The sequence below is a fragment of the Dryobates pubescens genome, chromosome 23, assembly GCF_014839835.1.
Source record: "Dryobates pubescens isolate bDryPub1 chromosome 23, bDryPub1.pri, whole genome shotgun sequence".
NCBI lineage: Eukaryota > Metazoa > Chordata > Aves > Piciformes > Picidae > Dryobates > Dryobates pubescens.
This window is the reverse complement of record NC_071634.1, coordinates 5533665-5555264: the sequence shown is the minus strand read 5'-3', so window position 1 is coordinate 5555264 and position 21600 is coordinate 5533665. Positions and strand designations below refer to the sequence as shown.

Here is a 21600-nt window from a genome sequence, read left to right as displayed (position 1 = left end):
AACATAAAGTGTCTATTATGATCTAGCCAGGAAAGATAGGAAGAAGAAAAACATTGGACTGATTCAGGCAATAACCCTAAGGATCCACTCCCACTAGGGCACAGAAACCTCACAAAGATCAATGGCTTTTGTCCACTGCTAAAAAAAACCAAATTTGCCACCATTTTTCACACTTGTTTTACTGTGTGTTTGTTCTGATGCAAATGAGAGGAATGCAAAAGAGAATCAAACAAAAAAAGAAGTTTAAAAATCTATATGCAGTGCCTTGCAGGCAGGCTGCCAACGCGAGTACAACACATGGGCTCCATCAGCAAACACGGAGCCTCACCGATTTACACTCCACCATTTCAGACAGAGGAAAACACAGAAGCTCTCTGATTCATGGACAGCTTCACTCAGTATTTATTTTTGTTTGGTTTAGTACAAATAATGAGCTACAGAGAGAGGCACCGTTGGATGCTTTTGCACAGGCTGGTGTCATTTGTGCTTGTCCAGATCCAGGCACTTTGTAACTTGCTCAGTCTGACAGCTCCATGTGCTGCTTTTACACCACGGTGAGGGGAGGTGGAGGAAAGGGGTAAGCAGCACACATCTAGGGATGGATTTGCTACAACCCTTGGCCCAAGGGCTAATCTTAAGAACTTTCTTTCTTTCAGTTTTTCCATCCTAGTTTCATAACCCATCAAAGTATCTTTGTACATCTATTACTTGGAAGCAAAAGGGCCTGATTTCCCTCTGATGCAGGCTAGCATCAGTTCTATTTGAATGCAGTTCACACCATTTCTTTCTTCACACCAGCTGTCAGCAAGGTCTGAATGACCTTGTTTAAAGTGTTTCTGTTCTCAAAAGAAAGCAACATTATCTGAAGCCTGTTTTATGTTTATTTTGAAAGAGCAGAGAGTTTATTTGGAAGAGTCCAACTGAGTAAGTTTAGAAGACTTGTATGACAGATTACGCTGAAGCATGGATGGCAAAATTTGAAACACATTGCTCATGTTTTACAGGCCAGGGGCATAGAACAGGAAAGCACAGGCTGCTTATGCAGTTGTGGGAGCATCCAATTTGCCATTTGGTTGTCTTCCCTGCACAAGATGTTGGACAAAAATTAAAAAAGAAAACAAATGTGCAACTAATTTTGCATCTTGTACATTTAAAGGATAATTACAAATGAACTATCACAGCCCTAAAAGAGGCCAATCTCAAGCCAACAAGCAGTCTCCATTTGATCTTTCTTTCCTGAACACTCCCTTTTCATGAACAGAAGTTTCTTTTTGACTTGAAAATATCCTTGTACTGCATAGAACACTGCCCCTGGCCAGACTGTACTACTCAGCTACCAGTATGACAAGAAGTTATTGGAAAGATACACTTAGACTATGAGAAGTCCCACAAGGTTAAAACAATGCAGCTCCTTCTAAACAAGGAATGAGGCTGGTGTACAGCATGTTCTGGTCACAGAATCTTCTCACTTCCTATGCCTTTGCCTGCTCCTTTTCTTGGACTGTCTCTGTAAATTCCCTTAGGCACACAGATGAGGGTTTAAATCTCCATAAAAGCTCTTGGAACAGTATGAAGTTCACAAGTACCTAGCCACAAGGTATTAGACAACACATTTGTTTCTAGACCTGAAACTTATGGGCTCCTCAAATAAATCTGACATTTATAACAACTATTTAGATGCCCCAGCAGAGTTATTTCAAGAATATTTCTCCTTCTACAGATAACCCACCAAATCTAGCACAGCACACATTGAAGCAATCTCCCCCATGAAGAGAGACTGAGAGCCCTGGAGCTGTTTAGTCTGGAGAAGACTGAGAGGGGATCTGATCAATGTCCATCAATATCTGAGGGGTGGGTGTCAAGTGGAGGGGGCCAAGCTCTTTCCAGTGGTGTGCAGTAACAAGACAAGGAACAACAGGTTCAGGCTTTAACAGAGAAGATTTCACCTCAAGATGAGGAGAAACTTCTTTACAGCGAGGGTGACAGAGCCCTGGAGCAGGCTGCCCAGAGAGGTTGTGGAGTCTCCATCTCTGGAGACATTCAAAACCCACTTGGATGCATTCCTGTGCAGGCTACCCTGGGTGATCCTGCTTGTGGCAGTGGGGTTGGACTGGATGATCTCCGGAGGTCCCTTCCAACCTCTAATGTTCTGCGATGCTGTGAATGTTATATTTATTTGCAACAGTGATAAACTTTCCCTTTTGAAGTGTACAGAATTTTTCCAATTTAAAAAAAAAAATTAAAAATTGTGGTGGAAGATTATACAGACACACAGAAAAATCAGAGCACAGAAAAGCCAACAAAATTAACCCCAGAAGATAACTAGGGTGACTAGGGTAACACAAGCTTACCCCAGCCCTGCTGTTGTGCTGACGCACACCAGAGTGTGCAGTTGAGCACTCAGGCAAAAAGCATATCAATACTTTACTTCACATGTGTTAAGGAAATAATAATCATCTTAGACATTTATTTAGATTCCTACTGTGATAGGTTAATCCTGGAAGCAGGGAGGGAGGGCTAGTGAGAGCATTGCCCTCCCTGCAGGGGGTTTTCCCCCATGGAAACTAAATTAGTCTGTTCCACTCCCCCTCCTTGTCCAGCAAGGCTATAAAAAGGAGGAGACATAGCAGCCATTAGGGCTCTTGGCCTCTGCCTTTGCTTGGACGAGGACTGCTGGTGGCTTCCTGCTTCTCTGCCACGTGGTCAGGCCTGATCCTTCTCCCTGCTACCTCCACACCCCTTCAAAGAGACTCGTTTTGTATTCTTATTTTTTCTCCCATCAATCCTTGTTCCTTACCCCTGCGAACCCTACCTGTTACTGTTACACATATACGCATTGTTTAAAGAAAATTCTTTACCTCTCTACTTCCGAGCTGACTCCAAATTATTTCTTGGTGGATTTGCTCCTTCCCTTTCTTTTTCCTCTCCACTAGGAAAGAGGAGGGAGGGATTCTCAGCCTTGTCCCCCATCTGAGCTCTTAAGTCCCAGTTAAGGCTCAAACCACCACACCTACATATTCCCAGTTGTCATAAAACACTGTAACTTGCACTGGCATTGTCTTTCAGTCAAGGATGACCACTTTCACATCAGGTATTATTTTTACCCCAACACAGCACTCGAGCAGTATGAGCTCCCAAAAGCCACATCCCAACACCACAACTATTTCAAAGTTTTTAAGCAGTTTTGATGCAAAACTTCTAAGAAAAGGAAAAGAATGGCATCTTGCAAAGTGGCAGCAGGAAGGTACCTGATAGTTTCAATCACTGCTCATCTCTACTGTCAAAAGCCATTTCAAACTCCTCCTTACTGAACTGGAGAAACTGCATTTAAGGAAGCAAAAAAGAGCTGATGATAATCTTGCTATATCAGCTTCAATTGGCTATCAGCTGAACCTCACAGCAGTTTGGAAAGGGAAAAGAGATGGATCTGTTACCAGGACAGCACAGAAAAGGAGAAAACTTACCTCCACAAAGAGCTCTCCAGCACTTTCCCCATGTCAGTATGATAATACTTGGTCAGGATCAGGATGACCTAAAAAGAAAACAAGAATATATTTATACATGCAAACTGATATATGAAATAGAAGTAGATCATGAGCAGCATTATTCTGGTGAAAATAAAAAATGAAGCTCCTGTAAATCTGAGCTATATTTAATTTGATTTTTATCTCTCAACCAGTTTTGCTTTTAGACTGGGTTTTTATTTTTTTCTGAGAAGAGTGCCTTCAGCAGCACTCAAAGTTTTCAGGAAACCAGGTGACTTTGTGAAAGATTGCCAGGTCCACGTGATCAGTGGAGTTGGAACAGTCACATAAACCCACACAACACACACAGCCCCCGGCTGCACAACAGCCCCCGGACATGTCTATGACTTTCTCAGCAGGAAGAACCAATCTGGTTGTTATCTTAAATTTAAGAGATAACTCTCTTGGACATCTACAGACAATTATTTAGTTATTTTTAAGTCTAAAGTGTTGGTGATGCAGTTTGATTATCCGGATCACAAATCCAAGCAGAAAGTGAGCTCTGCTCTTCCATGCAAGACCATAAATGCAGCGTTCACATCTGTCATTTTTTGTTCCGACAAGTATCACTTTTTCCCCTTCAAGGCCCAGCTCTGTGCTCTGCAAATTATGAATCTTAATCACCAGCAGCCAACAAAATACACAAACTAATTTTATCCACAAAACATCTTCAACCTGTGGAGAAAAAAGTCAGGAAGAAACACCTTCCATTAACTCAACATCCAACGGATTCACTGGTCTGACATTGTAAAGCAAACATAAAGCTCTAGTCCATGACTGGTGTAGCAAGCTGAATGCTGTGCTTTATATTTAAATCATTTGAAACAGATTTCTTCCCCTTGCTGCTAGTCCATATTAGTGGTTTTTATGTTCATGTTCCCATAGCAACTCCAAAGATGTAGAAGGGGAAGAACCTCTGGTTCCTTACACAGCTGCTGCCTTTCTTCAATACAAGGTCAACATCAGTCTCCACCAGCTGTCATTTAGCTGGCACTTCCTCTGCTCTGGACCACTAGATGAAATCTCCAGCAAACAGCAACTGTAGGCATTCACTTTGATTATTCAGATAATTAACATACTGATGATACACTTAAGCTGCGGTGTCTGCACGCTGGAGCTTGTGAGAGAACAGAGCTCCAGACCATGGGTGTTGTGTAGATGGCACTTTGGAAACAGCACAGCGTTTTGCAGAAGTGAGCTAACACCACCAGCCTCACTCAGGGTTAGTTGAACCGAATAAATTCACAGCACATATTCCTGAGTGTATGTTGAGAGAAACAAAAGCAAAACCAATCCATAATTCTCAAACAGTATTGCTTTCTCCTATCCTCCAAAGAGTCACACTCTACCAATCGGATGGCTTACAACAACCAAAACTTGGTTTAATATAAGGCAAGAAAGAGGAAAAAAATAACCTTTTACTTGTAAATAGGTTACTACAAGACTTACAATGCCAAGAGAAAGAGCCATTTTCCAAAGGAGATAGCATCTACTGATGAGATTCCTGGCTATAGCCCAAGACACTCAGGTCAGTTATTTATTCTTTTGTCAGTGTCTTAACTACAGCTTTCTGTTGGTGCTTGCAATTAAGGGGAAAAGAAAAGAAACTTCACTACGGAGAGCATCTACTGGCTGCGAATTTGAAGGGAAAAATGTTCAGATTGTGCTTTTCTGAACAAGTGGAATTCCTCTTGGGCCACAAAAATCGACCTGGGATGTTTTTGAAGAGATAAAAGAATGCATCTTTGGTGCAAAAAAAAAAATTAGAAAAGAAAACAGCAAAAGATAATGAGAGATTACATTTTGTTTCCTGACATTCCTGCTGAACTGGAGACTAAATTCTGAATGTAGTGAACCAACTTTTGATATCCCTGTATGCCTCACAACCAGAGCTTTCAAAGTTCAGGTGATTTTCATCAATTTATGTTGGGAGTCACCCTGCCACAGGATATGCCCAATGTTTCATTCCTGAATTCAGCTGGTTACTGTCACACTCAGAAGAGCCTGCTGGGTTATCTCTAAATCCACCTGCTTTGCCCTCAACCTCTATGGAAGCATCCACAAAGCACTAACAAAGCCATTACTGTAACTCAGCAGCTGTCCTAAGTGTTAAAGGCTTTCAGCAACGAGGGGTGGGCTCACTGTACTGCTTGCTTGCTGAGGGGAGGCACACACCAAACTGGGAAGCTACTGTTGTTGCACACACTCCAAATCAATGATTTTCAGGGAATTGCAAGCTGTTTCGGGCAGCAGCCACAAGCAGTATTCATGCAGGAGCTCTGAAAACCAGGCATCAATGTTTTCCAATCTGACTGGTAAATTCTTTTAAGGACTAAAATACCTTATGCCAGAAGTAGGGAGACTGACTTAGGAAGGAAAACAAAGCCATTATAAGCCTTCTTCAAATTCTTAAACACTGTGAGCAGATTCCTGCCACAGCTTGAGCAGCATGAGGCTGCTGGGAGGCTCACCACTATTTCTGCTATGCCAGTGGGTTCCATCCCAGTATCTGAAAAATGTAGGTCAGCTATTTAACAGATTTTTACATTATTGTCCCCAGGCTTATGGGCAGCTTTTCAGGTTAAACAGTGATCCTACTAACCACAACAGTGTTTTTTCTCAGTTAAGAAGCAGATCCAAAACCAGAAGAACTCATTTCACAATAAAAAATAATGTAGAGGTCTTGAGGATTTCTGGATCCTGTTTGTCACTTCTTAGAGCAGAGCCCTGTCCCCCTGATTTCATTTCAATGGGAGCCCATAATGGTGAGCATTTTACAGGCTCATACACAGGGCTGTCCGAGTGAAATCACATGGGATGAGGAGAGGCTTGAAGCACAACAGCAACCGAGCAATGATCAAGGGTATGCTCCTTAACCAGTTCATACTACCACCAGTCCTGGACAGCTACAATAAATTTAGCTTTTGTTGTGTTGCTAACTTATAGCTAATATAAACACAGACAACAGAGGAGAATTAGATCTGGCAGAGTCTTTGTTTAAAGGATTTTTATAGGGTCACCTGGAGATCTTCGAGTTCATCCTGTTTTATAAGACTTGTGAAACCATTTTAAATCATTTCATCTTGAATTTACCGATAGGCTTTTGAGTTAGTCTCCAGGGTATGACAATAGAGGTGCTAGGGATCTACCAACACTTGATAGTGCTCTGGATGAACACACCTAAGAAACGTACTCCTCCTGCTTTCACTGTCCTAAAAGTCCTTAGGCAGTCTGTCCTTCTTCACAGAATTTTGGGGCAATTTGTTTTGTTTTTTTTGTTTAAGTACAAGTAAACACACATTCATATTTTGGTCCAGAATAAAGACATGACAGTCTGATACAGATTTCTTGCTCCATATTTGATCATCAGACTTCTCTATGGAGCACCTTACAGCTTTACAGCTTTTTACCCTTCTACTGCTTGCCCCTTTGCAGCAAAGTGGCAAATCCCTCCAGTTTCACCTGCCCCTTCAGGAAGATCAGAATAAATAGAGCATCATATCTCTAATTCTTTGACAGGTTCCCTGCAGGAGACAATACTTCCACCTGTTTTCTTCCAATAAATTGTTTTATTTTGATACTACATGACAGGCACACACCAACTATGTCACACCATAGGGATCTGAAATTAGGAAGGGAAAAAGGGAAACTAAGACTTTCAAGCTTTGTCACAAAATTAGTGCTTTATTACTTGCTTCTTTACTACAGCTCTTGAGCTCTCCATAAAGCCAGAGCTGGCCAGTGGTTTCCCATGTGGGCCAAAGTATGGAAGATAAATCCCTTAGGAGTCCAAAAATCATATGCAAAGTGCACTGGAAGCAAGTTTTCAGTGGCAGTGATAACTGCAACTCAGGTCAATTTGTCTAGGCTGGGAAAATTTGAAGTTCAGAAATTCCTCTACTGCTGCTTTTCCATTTTCCTCCCACCTGTCTTTCTGAGGTGAGGCTGGGGGAGTGAAGAGTGTGTACAAACAGAACTTTGATTCTCCTAGGCCATTCCACAGCTTCCATAACTTAGTTTCAGTGTGGATGGATTCTCACTGCTAAAGTAGTTATCGCTTACATTTGCTCTCCAAACAAAAGGGTTTTACCACTTTCTAACCCCAAACCTGCTTCAGTGTGTGGACCTGCCCTCAGGAGCGCACTGAGGCTTCAGTGAATAACAGACATGGAAAACTCCACAGATATTAGCCATGAATAATTAAAGTGAGAATTATCTATGCTTTTTCCCTTCTTACTTTCTCTTGCTCACTTCTGAAAATGCTTTGCAGCAAGGCTGGAGCAAAATGAACTTCTCAATGTGCTTTTCATCATTTCCTAATATGCATTTAAAGAAGCCCATTTTAATCCTCTCATCACCATGTCAGCTCAGAGGGCCGAGAAAGGAAAAAGGACAGAATTAGGGGAAAAAAAAAAAAAATCAAATTCCATGTCCTCCCCCCACGATGTTTTCTTTCATAGATCATTATTAAAAGAGATCTCTCTTTTTCTATCTATGTGGAGATTATCATAGTATCACAGTATCAGTCAGGGATGGAAGGGACCACAAGGATCATCTAGTTCCAACCCCCCTGCCATGGGCAGGGACACCCCACACTAGATCAGGCTGCCCAGAGCCTCATCCAGCCTGGGCTTAAACACCTCCAGGGATGGGGCCTCAACCACCTCCCTGGACAACCCATTCCAGGGCTTCACCACTCTCATGGGGAAGAACTTCCTCCTCACCTCCAGTCTGAATCTCCCCACCTCCAGCTTCATTCCATTCCCCCCAGTCCTATCACTGCCTGAGATCCTGAGAAGTCCCTCCCCAGCCTTCTTGTAGCCCCCTTTAGATACTGGAAGACCACAATTAGATCACCTCGGAGCCTTCTCTTCTCCAGACTGAACAGCCCCAACTCTTTCAGTCTGTCCTCACAGGAGAGGTGCTCCAGCCCTCTGCTCATCCTCGTGGCCCTGCTCTGGACACCTTCCAGCACCTCCAGATCCCTCTTGTAATAGGGGCTCCAGAACTGGAGGCAGTACTGCAGGTGAGGTCTCAGCAGAGCTGAGCAGAGGGGGAGAATCACCTCCCTTGCCCTGCTGGCCACACTTCTCTTGCTGCAGCCCAGGCTCTGCTTGGCTTTCTGGGCTGCAAGTGCACACTGAGAGCTCCTGTTGAGCTTCTCCTCCCCCAGCACCCCCAAGTCCCTCTCCTCAGGGCTGCTTTCCAGCCAGTCACTGCCCAGCCTGTATTTCTGCCTGGGATTGCCTCGACTCAGATGCAGGACCCTGTACTTGGTCTTGTTGAAGCTCATGAGGTTGGCTTGTGCCCTCCTCTCCAGCCTGTCAAGGTCCCTCTGGATGGCATCCCTTCCCTCCAGCCTGTCTGCTGCACCACACAGCTTGGTGTCATCAGCAAACCTGCTGAGGGTGCACTCAATGCCACTGTCCATATAGATTAAGCTTTATTTGACCCCTGACATTTGTGATTTGAAGTAATTCTTTTTTTCTGGCTTCAATTCAGAAGTTTAATAGCAAAGACTTCTACATTCAAAAGCATACTTGCAAGTATGATGGCAAGTTTTTGTGTTTTCCCAAGTTTATCTGCAGGTGAGAACATGGCATAAACACTTCTGGGCAGGCAGACCTACCAGGCAAATACACTGCTCAGACAGACTCAGGTTCCTGCAAAAGTTTTAGCATCTGCTTAAGTCATGTGAATGAACCTACCGAAATCTAGCAAAGTGTTTATGAGAGTCACTGGAACAAGCACTTAATGCTCTGTCTGACTGGAACAGAAGCTGCTGGTTTGTTCAAGAACACTCTAACTCACTTTTTTAGCTCTTAAATTGCAACTCTTTCAATGCAAACTGGAACTAGTTCAGAGATTTCAAGATGTTCTGGGAGCAGCCTATTAATTTGTCATCACCACCTCCTGTACTTCCACAACTTTCTCGACAACTAATAATCAAAAATCTCCCTAACAGATTATAGACAACCACCTACTGCTCCAACCCCTCGAGGCATTTTCACTGCTGCTCCATGCAGTTTTTATACATTATTTAAACCAAAGACTCTTAGGAGAAAAGTAAAAACCCAAAAGGTTATTAATCTGAAAGTATTTTACCACAAGTCTGTTACACGGACCAACTGCCATAAGGCTATTAACAACTTCATAATTGATTAGGTATGGAGAACTGGAAATGGAAAAAGAGCATTTAGGTTTACTCTTTTGCAGTGTGATGATGAAAGGTGAAGGAGGAGGCATTCATATCATTACTAAAGCTATTAAGAATTCACTGTGTAAGTTTATACTCCTCTCTGGTAATAAAATTCATAAAAGCAACCCATGACTTAACATGAAAGACTTTAAAAACTAGATTTATAGTCCTTCTACCTAAATGGTATTGGGAGAAGAGAGAGCTTAGTGTGTATGAAGTCACTGATCGGACCAGTGCACTTATCTCAGGCATTTGTAATCATTCTGTACAGTGAATTTATTCAGAACTCAAGGCAAGACACAATAATGGCTCGATTCCTATTCTCCTAAAGGTATTTCAAACCACAAGAGCTGCCTGAAGTGCCTAGTCTTGAAAGTGGAGCCTGTGATTGCTTCTGAATCCAAAATATTTTAAATACAGCACTTTACACATTGACCCTGCAAACATTTATACAGAAGAGTGACTCTAAGACATCCAATACATTTAGTCAACTATCTAGCTCAGAACGGGATTATATTATGTTAGCACCGCACAAACACAGAACAAAAATACAACCTGCTGCCTTCAGGAAGCCTATGGTGTGAGTTAAGAAAGAAATGTCTTCACATCATCAACTGGTGCCAGATTTTCAGTGCAAGCTCCTAAGAAAATAATGTTTCTGTGATGGCACTGTATGTACATGCTTTTGGCTGCTCATCCCTACCTTATGCTTCTAAATACCCTGACTGATTTTAACTGTATTTAACAGAGAGATAACCACACAGCAAGACAAGCCATACCTGTTCCTATCACAAATCTATCTAGGACAGTGGCAAACAAAAAATACTAAAGTATAAGAACTGGGGAAATAGATAAGTAAAAATGCTTCCCAAATATATTTCCAGCCTTCAGTAATCTGCTGCACGTCAGTCTCTATCAGTTGGCTGCTAGGATAAGCACAGACTTCCAAGTGGTACTGCCTGACCCATCCATCAGCACAGCAACAGAGACTATTGTGCTTGTAACTTTTAATGGTCAGTCCTCAAAAACCAAAGCATATGTAAAATTTGTCAAGCAATCTGGACTGCTGCTGCACTACCATATTCATGTTGCTGCTCATTTCTGTCCTCATTAGATGCAGCTCCAAGATTTCTGGGCGCTCTCCATATGCAGAACTCGCTCAAGCAAGCCGGAACTCAATTTGAGGGCCACAGAATTACAGGGCTCAAAACTGGGAATTAAATCTGCAGCCAGGGAAACAGTGTCTAACATTTTAACTTCTTGTTCAATTAAACTTCTGGTTCTTTTTCCAAGAGCTCAAAACAACGTCACCTCTGACACAAAAATCTCTGGTTTGCTGCCACTGCCTTTTTCTACAGAACTAAAGTATTTTTTAGGTTTAAATATTTAACATAGCACTTGATAAGCTCTTAAAACCACATCTGCAAACATGCCAAGAGAACAAATTTCCAAAGCATGAAGAATATATATTTTTTTTCCCCTAGTCTGTCTTGATTCCTAATTGTGAATTTTGTTAAAATATAGCCTAGCTTGTCTCCCCTAGTAATGTATTCTGAATGGAATTAACAATCCTTCCTGCAGGAGCAAGCTTATCGTCTGAAGATTCTTTTCTATTCCCATGAAAATTCAGGAGGAACAAGGGCTGACATCCACAGCAGACATATGTAAAACATCCTCTTCCAGATAATTCAGGAACTTAACATTATGGATAGGCAGTTCACCTTGGTCATCAAGGTTGCACAGCTATTCATCAGGAGAGAAAGATCACATTTTAAGTGCTGTCCATGAAACGTTCCCAGTCTGTCACGCAGCATTACTGCCCAACGCTAAAACCTAACAATTGGAAGGGAGCTTCCAACCTGCATCACTGAATCATTTTTCAAAGCCAGAGTCTGCCTGCTTGACTTTTTTAGCATTAAAAAATAATTACACTCTTGATTTCAAAAAAATAAAGGATTATGCAAGACATCTGGAAACATCTGGACAGGATACCACAAGCTGGGAAGAGTGCTCATGTGACGCAGGGCTGTTGGCAGATAAGATTGCAATAGTTTCTCTCCCTCGCAGCTGCTCTGTCTTCACCAGAACCACAGGATTAAATATCATTCTACCTGATAAGATCATATGTATCAGAAGCTTCATCAACCTACACTGACCTCAAAATTACATTTAATTACTTCTGCGAATGACTTAACGGTGTTCAAACAAGACCTGACTGCCTGTCATAAAGAGGCTTTGTAAGACTGTATATAGGAGCAAGGACTTGGATGCTGCATCAAGATCAGCCAGAGACACAATATTTAATATCCTTCTTATCATGAATAAGGACTGGACTTCATATTTCCTGAATACTGCAGGTATTTGAATTTGTTCTTTATAAATGAGAAAGATAAACGTGGCCACATGATCTATAGGAGGGGACAACAGCACACTCCCACCTGAAAGGGGTACTGCCAGGGCAAGCATGGTAAAGATCAAGGCAGTTGTATCACAGTGACAGTGATGCTGATTAATATTTCAGTTAGGAGACCAGAGACACCACAGAAGGCAGATGAAAAACTTGGGTCACACCTTTGGCAATAGGGAAAATGCGTGAACAGCATTAACATGCTCAGGGGTACCTTAGCACCCTTTGCTCCAAAGACAAAACCAGGCCTGGAAAAGTGACACAAAAACAGAGTGAGAAAGAGGGAAAAAAACCCCCTCACAAATAATTGAGGGGGTCACAGAATCAATAAAGTTGGAAAAGACCTCAGAGATCATCAAGTCCAATCTGTCATCACAGAGCTCATGACTACTAAACCAAGGCACCAAGTGCTACCTCCAGGGGTAGTGACTCCATCACCTCCCTGGGCAGCACATTCCAATGGCCAATTACTCCTTCTGGGAAGAACTTTCTCCTCACCTCCAGCCTAAACTTCCCCTGGCACAGCTTGACACTGTGTCCTCTTGTTCTGGTGCTGGTTACCTGGGAGAAGACACCAGCTCCCTCCTGGCTGCAGCCTCCCTTCAGGGAGTTGTAGAGAGCAATAAAGTCTCCCCTGAGCCTCCTCTACAGGCTAAGCAACCCCAGCTCCCTCAGCCTCTCCTCGTAGGGCTTGTGCTCAAGGCCTCTCCCCAGCCTCATCTAGTAAAAGAGGAGTATTACAAAAAGATCTGGGTGTGTCACCTCAGGTGCTATGTAAAAGAAGTCTTTTAGTTCCCCAGCACCATCACCCTCCCAGCTGGGTGGATCCTGGTGCCTCTCGAAGCAAGGACCATTAGCTCTGCAGCTTTGCACAGGGTCAGCCTAAGCCTAATACCAACCCTGTGTCCTTTTACTGGAAGGAAGTTGCTCTCTCTCTGTCTGCTTTTCATTTTAACTGTTTCATTTCTACTTCTCTTGCTGAAATAATTCATTTCAGCAGAAGTACCAACACCCTGCCCTTAGTATGGTGTGAAAGGGGACTATTTCCACTCCAATACCAGTCCTGTCTGCTCTCTGTGGCCACACTCAGAATAAATTTGCAACATTTCAAATGACATGAACAGAATCCAGCTACTGTAAAATACTGGGAATGAACCCTTTGGAGAGGAAGAAGGATGAAGGCACATTTATCTCTAGCTTTATCCCTGAAGCAGCAGAACTTCATATCTGTGCCAATGGTAAGGACGTAAAGGAGCTGAAGGAACATCCAACTGCGTTAGGAGACTATTAGAGAGGGCTTGGGAGCAGTTGGGAAAATTGGTCAAGGGCCAAATATGTCAAAGAAAACATTGGAAGGGGCCAAGGGAGTGCTGGAAGGTTCTCCACGTTCATTCCAAAGCCAAATCAGGAGGTTTCCAATCTGTGAGCACTGAGTTTCTGCCAGCTTTTTGTATTTCCTCACCCAGCCTCTGCCCTAGGTGTTCATTACTTTAAAAGCCATGGGGTCATTAAAGCTAAGTGGAATTACACAGCACTGTCTGTGAAAGGAGACAGCTATTTCACCAGGTAATGCCACAGCATTTTGCATCTCTAGATAATGCTGTCCCACCACACAGACACTATGCTTTAGTTTAATCAGTGTGAAGAATACTAACACAATCAGTTGTCTTAGAGCCAGGTTTAAAATTAGCCTTTGCATTCCAACCTTAAACCTCTAATACATTTTAAATGACCTTTAGATCAAGTAGATACATGCAGGAAAATATTGTTGTCCCTGACAAATGAGGTCTGTAGTTCTTTGTTTTACTCCAGCAAAGTTCCAAGCATTTGATAGATTCTTTGGAGACAGCTTATGAACGTCAGCATTTAGCAGGCTGTAGCAAGGGCTGCAAAGCAGTTTCACCAACAAACTCTTAATGTGAAATTCTCCCCCTCAGAAACTGACATTTTTCATGCTTGGTCCCCCAGATTGTTTCAGACGTATGTTAAGAACTTTCTTCAAGTTATGAGAACAACTATTCTGTCTTCCTAGATATAAGAATCAGTAAAAGAGTTAAGCAGCAAAGACTTGGGAGGAAAATACTTCTAATTCATTCCTAGAACACTTCTGATTAGTTCTCTCTCACATACCTTCTCATAGCAGTTTTCTGTAGGAATGTAGCAATTTCAGGTTTGTCACATACCCTTAACATGAGCCAGCAGTACCATCTATTTCACAGCTGGGAAATGGAGGCAGAGATAAATCACAGATTTATCCCACATAAACTTGCAATGTAGAAGCCCCTAGGGACGGAAACAGATCTCTCTGGAGATCAGCTTCGCCTGTCTAGATCTGCATAGTCCTTTGGAAGGCTTTCTTTTTGCCTTTTTGATTTGATCCAAGGACCTACACCTCCAGCTTGATCATCTCAGAAAGACTGGATGAACCTGTGCTCGTGGGAGAAGTCACAGCAGAGCAGAAACCAACATATCAAAAACGACAAACAGAGAAAGAGGATCAACAGAGAAATTCCATGTGCCACCAGCCTCAGGGATTTTGTGTCCAATAGATGAAATTCTCAGCCCCAAGTCTTGCATGCACCAGAGGCCACTTACCCTAACACTGCTACCCATGATTTAAAGCTACGCACCAGCACTTTGCAGAGCTTAGAAGGTCTGAAGTACAGTTCTGTCCTTCTCTACCACAGATGTCCTATCTGACACAGAACCTGTGCCAAAATCAACATTTTCAATAGGGAGAAAATTCATTTTTCCCCTTAGCTGCCTTCCCACCAAGGAATAAACAGAAATCAGAAGAAAGCGTTAGAAGCAGCTTGTGTGACTATATATCATCTCTGAGAGTGCAGCAGATTGGTGTAACTGCTAAGGAAAACACATTTCATTTCTTCAAGTCAGCATGTCTGACTAGGGCGAGTTTCACATCAAGGTACTTTACTACAGAACTTAATACTATGAACCAGTTTAAACTTCTGTACAGTGTACATAACATTTACTGTTGTCCTTCATAGAACCATAAAATCATAGAATCAGTAAGGTTGGAAAAGACCTCAAGGATCATCAAGTCTAACCTTCCTTACATTGAGCATGTCTCTGGAACTGCTATTTGGTTTCCAATCCTGTTTGTTTGTTTGTTTATTTGTTTTCCTAATGGCTTTGTTCTATTTTTGCAATGCCAATGTCAGACTTTTTAGTATTTTATTTCTGAAACTCAGAATCAATAGAATCAATAAGGTTGGAAAAGACCTCAAACATCATCAAGCCCAACCTACAAGATCATCAAGTCCAACCTACAGCATAGCCTTCTCTGTTTACCTGTCAGTGGCCCTTTTCTTATGCAAATTACCTCATCCCCAACACCAAGAAGAAAAAAATCTGGACCTTGTAAATCTTGCAAATCATTTTTCTTGAGTTTGGGCTTTACCTGGTGCCATGGCAGAAAGGCACTAATAGCCAGAGTGCAGAGGACACAGCCCCAAACCCAACAGCAATTTCGCAGCTCGGCGCTGTTAGCAGACGGATGTTTTTCTTGCTCCCTCCTCACCCTTCCATACCCATGCATTTATTTTGAGCCTGATCCAAAGCCAGTGTAGACCACTGGGAATCTGGATTAAGTCCACTCTAAACACATTAAAAGTAAATCAGGTCTTGAAATTTTCTTTCATGAAAGGGAGGGATCCCATTTTGATAAAAGCAGTATTTGCAGAACTTTCATCCGTTCAGCGCCGAAGAGAAACAACCACGCAGCGTTTCCCACCAAACGCACCTAGTTGTACAAATATATGACTTTAAATGTCAAGTTATGAGAGGCGTGAGGCTGCTCAAGGAGAACAGCTAGGGTGATATTTAATGATGCAAGCTTTTTTATCCTAGAGGGGGAATGTACACTTCAATAGGTATTTCATAAAGTAAAAGTTCACTCGCGGTGTAGAAGAGAAACTGAGCAGACAGAGAGACTACTCGAAATGACCTCAGATCTATCATGTCGTCCCGTGGTCACCTGTGTACATTTGGGGTGGTTTTTTTAATTAAATACTGTGTTTTGCAATGATTTGCAAAGACTAAAGGTCACAGGAAAAAAACAGATCACCCATACATCTAAACCAACAGTCGTCTCCTTTGATTTCCTTGCTTTGGAAGAAAAAAAAAACCCACCCTTTCATCAGTACAGAAAGAATATTTCCAATCTCTCCCAATCCCATTATCTTAGAGCAGTAGGCCTCTATTTTTCAACAGCAAGTAGAAGGGAAAAGATGCTTTTGATCCAGCCCAAGAAATAGCTTGTAGCACTCTATTTTGTAGACAATAAAATGAATAAAACATCCATTCAAGATTACTCAGCCACCTCCTGAAGACACAAGCTTGTCAAAAGCTGATTGAGGCTGAGAAAAAATAACAAAAAAACATTTTGAAATCTTCCCTTTTCCCTGCCAGTTCTTCAGTGAACTCTCTTTCTCCCAATGGGAGAACAGTAACAATTCTTCAGCAAAAGGGATGTCAAAAATAAGGAAACAAAGTTTCTTTCAGCTAAAATTTGGCTTTCGGCAGTCAAAACGTCTGATTGGTATCCCAGTGAACACACTGTGCAAGAGCACACAACAGAAGGATAAACACAGATCAAAATGACTCAGGCTTTCTTTCAGAGACTTAAAATGAGCAAGCATAGCACATCACAGTGTTGGTTCATTAACACAGCATCGTTACTGCTGCTATATGAAGAAAGAAATTACAACATGTTGAAGTTCAGTACTGGGAGTTACCTCAGTGCAGCGATTTCCGACCTGTACTCACAAACAGCCCTGCTCAGAGAGCTCCCCACAGAAAGCTATGCAATGCCAAGGGCACCGATTCCCTATCAGCAGGGAAAGAAATCAAGTTCCCTTCATATTCCCCAATCCAGAGAAGGTCAAAGCATCCTTCACTCCCAGTAACAACAAACAGACAGAAATTTACCTGAAGTGATATCTTTGTAGCTTCCCTCTCCCCTCCCCAAGTGAGGATACAAGCAGCCTGAAGCGCATTTCTTAGGGAGGAGACACACACATTCCACTTGTTAGCAGTTGCACTAATTGACCCACAACAGGACTATGATTTAAAACAATGAATATTTTTTAACAAAAGAAAGAAATCCAGTGTAAGGATGTAAAGGAGACAGAGGGCTGCATTGAAAAATAGGACTGAAAATCATGTGAATTCCCCATGAGTAAAATAGAAGGCAGCAAATGTGCCACAGTGAAAAGCATCAGCCAGGAAGGGCAGAGCAGCTGCTCAGTTCTTTGGTTCCTATCCAGCTCAGGCAGTGTCCATTTTCTCAGCAGGTTAAGCTATTTGGAAAGCTGTCAGTCCCTAAGAAATGCTTACTACTCAGTGCCTTAATGTGCAGGGCTTCTGATCACAGCTGTCTGGTTCGGGTTTAGCATCCTGGCACCTAGGGCTGGTCTTTCTCTGGTTCTTTTCTCAGAGAAGAATAACAGCCTGGGGCTGTGCATGGCTGCCTAATGTGAGCAAGGACTGAGAGATCAGCAAACTGAACACCTCACTCACCCTCCCCAGGAGCAGCATCAGGACTAGTAAGATGAGGCTGAAGTTTGCAAAATGGCTTTGTGTCCAAAATGAAGACTAGCTATTAAATCTTTATTTTCATTGGAAAAATAACAATTAAAAAGGGGGGAAAAATAGAAAGAAATGCAACTTGCTCCTCCTCCCCCTCCCCCCAAACCAATGCATTATAGATACATTTCCTCTGGATCTGCCTTTAATAATTAATCACCATTCAGCTTTGCAGAGACTCTCACAGTTATTTCACACTGACAGACTAGAGAAAAGGTTCTTCATCTAGAGGAGGGGTAGAGGGATGGACAAAAGTAAGGGGAGGGGGGGATCAGAAAGCCTCCAACAGGATTTGATTATTTTGTAGTTTTGGAAAATGAAGATGTTTAAATTTCAATTTTTGCCACCAAAGGAAAAGGACAGATATAAAAAATTAAAGAACTACTTGTAACTAAATGTTTCCTATCCATAATGCTTAACATGGAGCTGCAAATCTGTGGAAATAGTTATTTCCTGAAGGAGCTGCAACTCCAAACCTTAACTGCAGGAACGTTCAGTAAAGCCAAACAGTCCTTATAGCAGGTAATGGCAGACAATGATCACAAGAGCTAAATGCTTTCTACCTAAGCTCACAATGAATCCAAGTGGACAAAGGCTATGAAATATGTGCTTATTAGGGTGGTACACAAGGGAATTCTTTCCTGAATACTGAAGAACCATTTAAATTAAAACAAATAAATAAATAAATCTACAAAACAAGATTACATGTTTTCACCAAAATCACAGAAACACAGAATGTTTGGAAGGGACCCCCAGAGATCATCCAGTCCAACTCCCCTGCCAAAAGCAGGATCACCCAGGGTAGTCTGCACAGGAATGCACCCAGGTGGGTTTTGAAAGTCTCCAGAGGAGACTCCACAACCTGCCTGGGCAGCCTGCTCCAGCACTCTGTCAAAATAAAGCATTTTGGTTCCCAGCAGTGGTTCCTTTTTACTGTGAAGGGAACGATTTCTGCTCCTAGGCATCTCAGGCAGCTTGTACAGCATTCTCTAGTCTAGCTTTTAGATTCACTACAATGGAGGTTCTAGCTCCCAAGATGTACCTGCAGGCTAACTTATCCTAGCACTGTGTTCTGTGTAAGATCCTGTGATCGCTCCTGACGGTTTATGAGTCAGAAACAGGTATGAGATTCTGAATGACATTCTAAATGACTCATTTGATATGTTGCTCTTATATAGTCAGCATCTTTTTTTCATCCATGCCACAAGGTTCTCCCCAGGAATCCAAGAACTTTCCAAGCCCAGACATTATTCACCTCTCAGATTCCAAAGAGCTGTTTCTAATCTGTCTCCTCTTGTTTAGCCTTAGGCTTTATAGACCTGCACCTCCACCTCCAGCAATAATTACTCTAACTAGTCTCTCCTTCCCTGGGCTAATTGCCAGTAGAGTTAAATTGATTTTTCTGCAGGGAGGAGAGAAAAAAAAAAAGAAAGAAAGAAAGAAAGAAAGAAAGAGAAAAAAAAAAAGAGTAAGTTTGTCAAGAAAAAGTCTGCAGCCAGAGACAAGGGAGAGCAAAAAGGGGATAAAATATATATGAAAAAGAGCACAATCCTCCAAGTTCAGTTCACAAATACAGATAGGAATTTCAGTATCAAGAGCAAACCTCATGAACCCTCTTTGCCACAGCTAATTCGGCTTAAGCACCCATTGAGCGAGTTACTCCCCAGCAACCTCATGTTGCCTTCTGGGTTGCTTCATCCCAAAGCAGCCTTCCACTCAGACAGTCTTATATGCATTTTTTAATTTCCTGATGTACTGCTCTTCATCTGGCTGTATTGAAATGAATTTTGCTGGAACACCATCATTTAATCAACCCTTTTGGATCACCCTTGCAACAACCTTCAGCAGTTTCCGTGCCATCTACAAACTGAAAAGCAAAATTCACGGTGGTGCCTGTATCAGTGGCTGCAAATATGGAAATAGTGACTAGCATTGGATTCAAATCTAAAGGCTAGAAACTAAGGTAATGATTTTTTACAATATTGTGCATTAAGTCCCCAGTGCTTCCCTGAGGGAGATTTCTTTCTTTTCTTGGCACTTGCCCCAGACAGACTGCTCTAGCTGGTGGAAAACACTCCGACCTCTGAAGCTAACAGATCTGCCTTGGATTGTAAACACCCAAGATCCCTTTTTCACCACTAAGCCATCATTTCACTTCACAGCTTTTAAGGAAACACCATGTGTTCCAACTGTCATATTTACCCAACACTAAAAAGCCTACCAGGAAAAATAAATTTTCTTCCCATAACACAATGGGTTACTACATTCCTAATTGCAGAACTGGAAACAGTTAAAAAGGAAACTGGTCCCTGCATTACATCATGCTCAGCACTAAACTGGCTCCAGTGTTTCAGTTAGCTTGAGGGCTTGCAATGTGCTTGCTCCAATCAAAAAAAAAAACACACCATAATCTCACTCATCTCTCCATCATTTGCTTCTTTGTCACCTCCTGAGGAAAATGAAGCTTTAGAATCTGGACTTATTATCAGTGTTATAATCGAGCGCTCTCTGCCTTCAAAGGATCACAGGATGTTAGGGGTTGGAAGGGACCTCTGGAGATCTTCTGAGTCCAACCCCCACTGCCAGAGCAGGACCATAGAATCCAGCACAGATCACAAAGGAATGCATCCAGAGAGGGCTTGAAAGTCTCCAGAGAAGGAGACTCCACAATCTCTCTGGGCAGCCTGTTCTAGTGTTCTGTGATCCTTACAGTAAAGAGGTTCTTCCTCAGGTTGAGGTGGAACCTCCTGTGCTGCAGTCTATATCCATTGCCTCTTGTCCTATTCACAGGGGGCAAGTGAGCAAAGACTGTCCCCTCCCTCTTGACACCCAGCCCTCAGATATTGATGTACATTTATTAGATTCCCCTCTCAGTCTTCTCCCCTCCAGACTAAACAGCCCTAAGTCTCTCAGCCTTTTCTCATAAGGCAGTGCTCCAGTCCCTCAATCATCCTCTGTTGGATTCTCCGCAGCAGATCCCTGTCCCTCTTGAACTGGGGAGCCCAGAACTGGCTTCTTTCCAATTCTTCTATCCCTCTTCTTCTCAGAGGTGGAAAACAAGGTGCAAAGGCACAGATTTATAGAACCCATCCTTAAAGCCTGCATTCAACTTCTCTCATAGCAAGTCTGGCATATAAACTAAGTCGCCCTACATTCAGGTAGCTGTGGGGATTCTACCATTGATATTTATCATTCAGTAACTCCCCATCAACAACTACACAGAAAATCTAGAATGCTGTGTCCATTTCTGGGATCTTGCTTCATCAAAGACTGGCAGAGGGCAGTGAGTCTGTTAGAGGACCAGTCACAGAACTGAAGTCCCCTGACACAGAAGAAATAAGGGAGCTCCATCTGATTAATGAAGAGAAGAACTAAGACAGCATCTTCAGCTACCTAAAGAGAAGGGAGAAAAAAAAAAAGGAAAAACAAACAAACAAAGGAAACAGACTCATCCCAGAGAAGTCAAAACACCACCTGAAGGGTAAATCTGTAAATTCCACTGGGATATAAAAGGAAAAATACTTTCACTATGCAAGTAGTTAAGTGGGAGAACAGGTTGCCCAGTGAGGTTGAGGAATCTCTGTCCTTGGAGACCACAAAACGCACCTGGAGCTGGCCCTTAACAACTTAATCTCACTTTTGATATAAACCTTACTTTGAGCAGGAAGGTGGGCCAGATGACCTCCAGATGTCCCTCCCAACCTCAGTTATTCTGCAATTCTATGTCACATGAACTGCCTTTATATTAATAGCATATGCCTTAATATCTCATGTGGATATCATATTTTAAGACAAAAGACTTCTTGATCAAATTTCTAAGTCCAAGACTTTAGAGGAAACCAAGTTTTTGTTCTCTTTATACT

At 42.3% G+C, this 21600-nt stretch overlaps 1 protein-coding gene across 1 annotated transcript in view; it reads right to left on the bottom strand.

Annotated features, from left to right (window-relative positions):
* SORCS2 (sortilin related VPS10 domain containing receptor 2) overlaps positions 1 to 21600 on the bottom strand; it is a 565166-nt gene that overhangs the window by 353279 nt on the left and 190287 nt on the right. The window contains exon 2 of the mRNA XM_054172252.1: positions 3465 to 3532. Coding sequence (XP_054028227.1) covers positions 3465 to 3532 — 68 coding nt within the window. The remainder of the gene's footprint in view (positions 1 to 3464; positions 3533 to 21600) is intronic.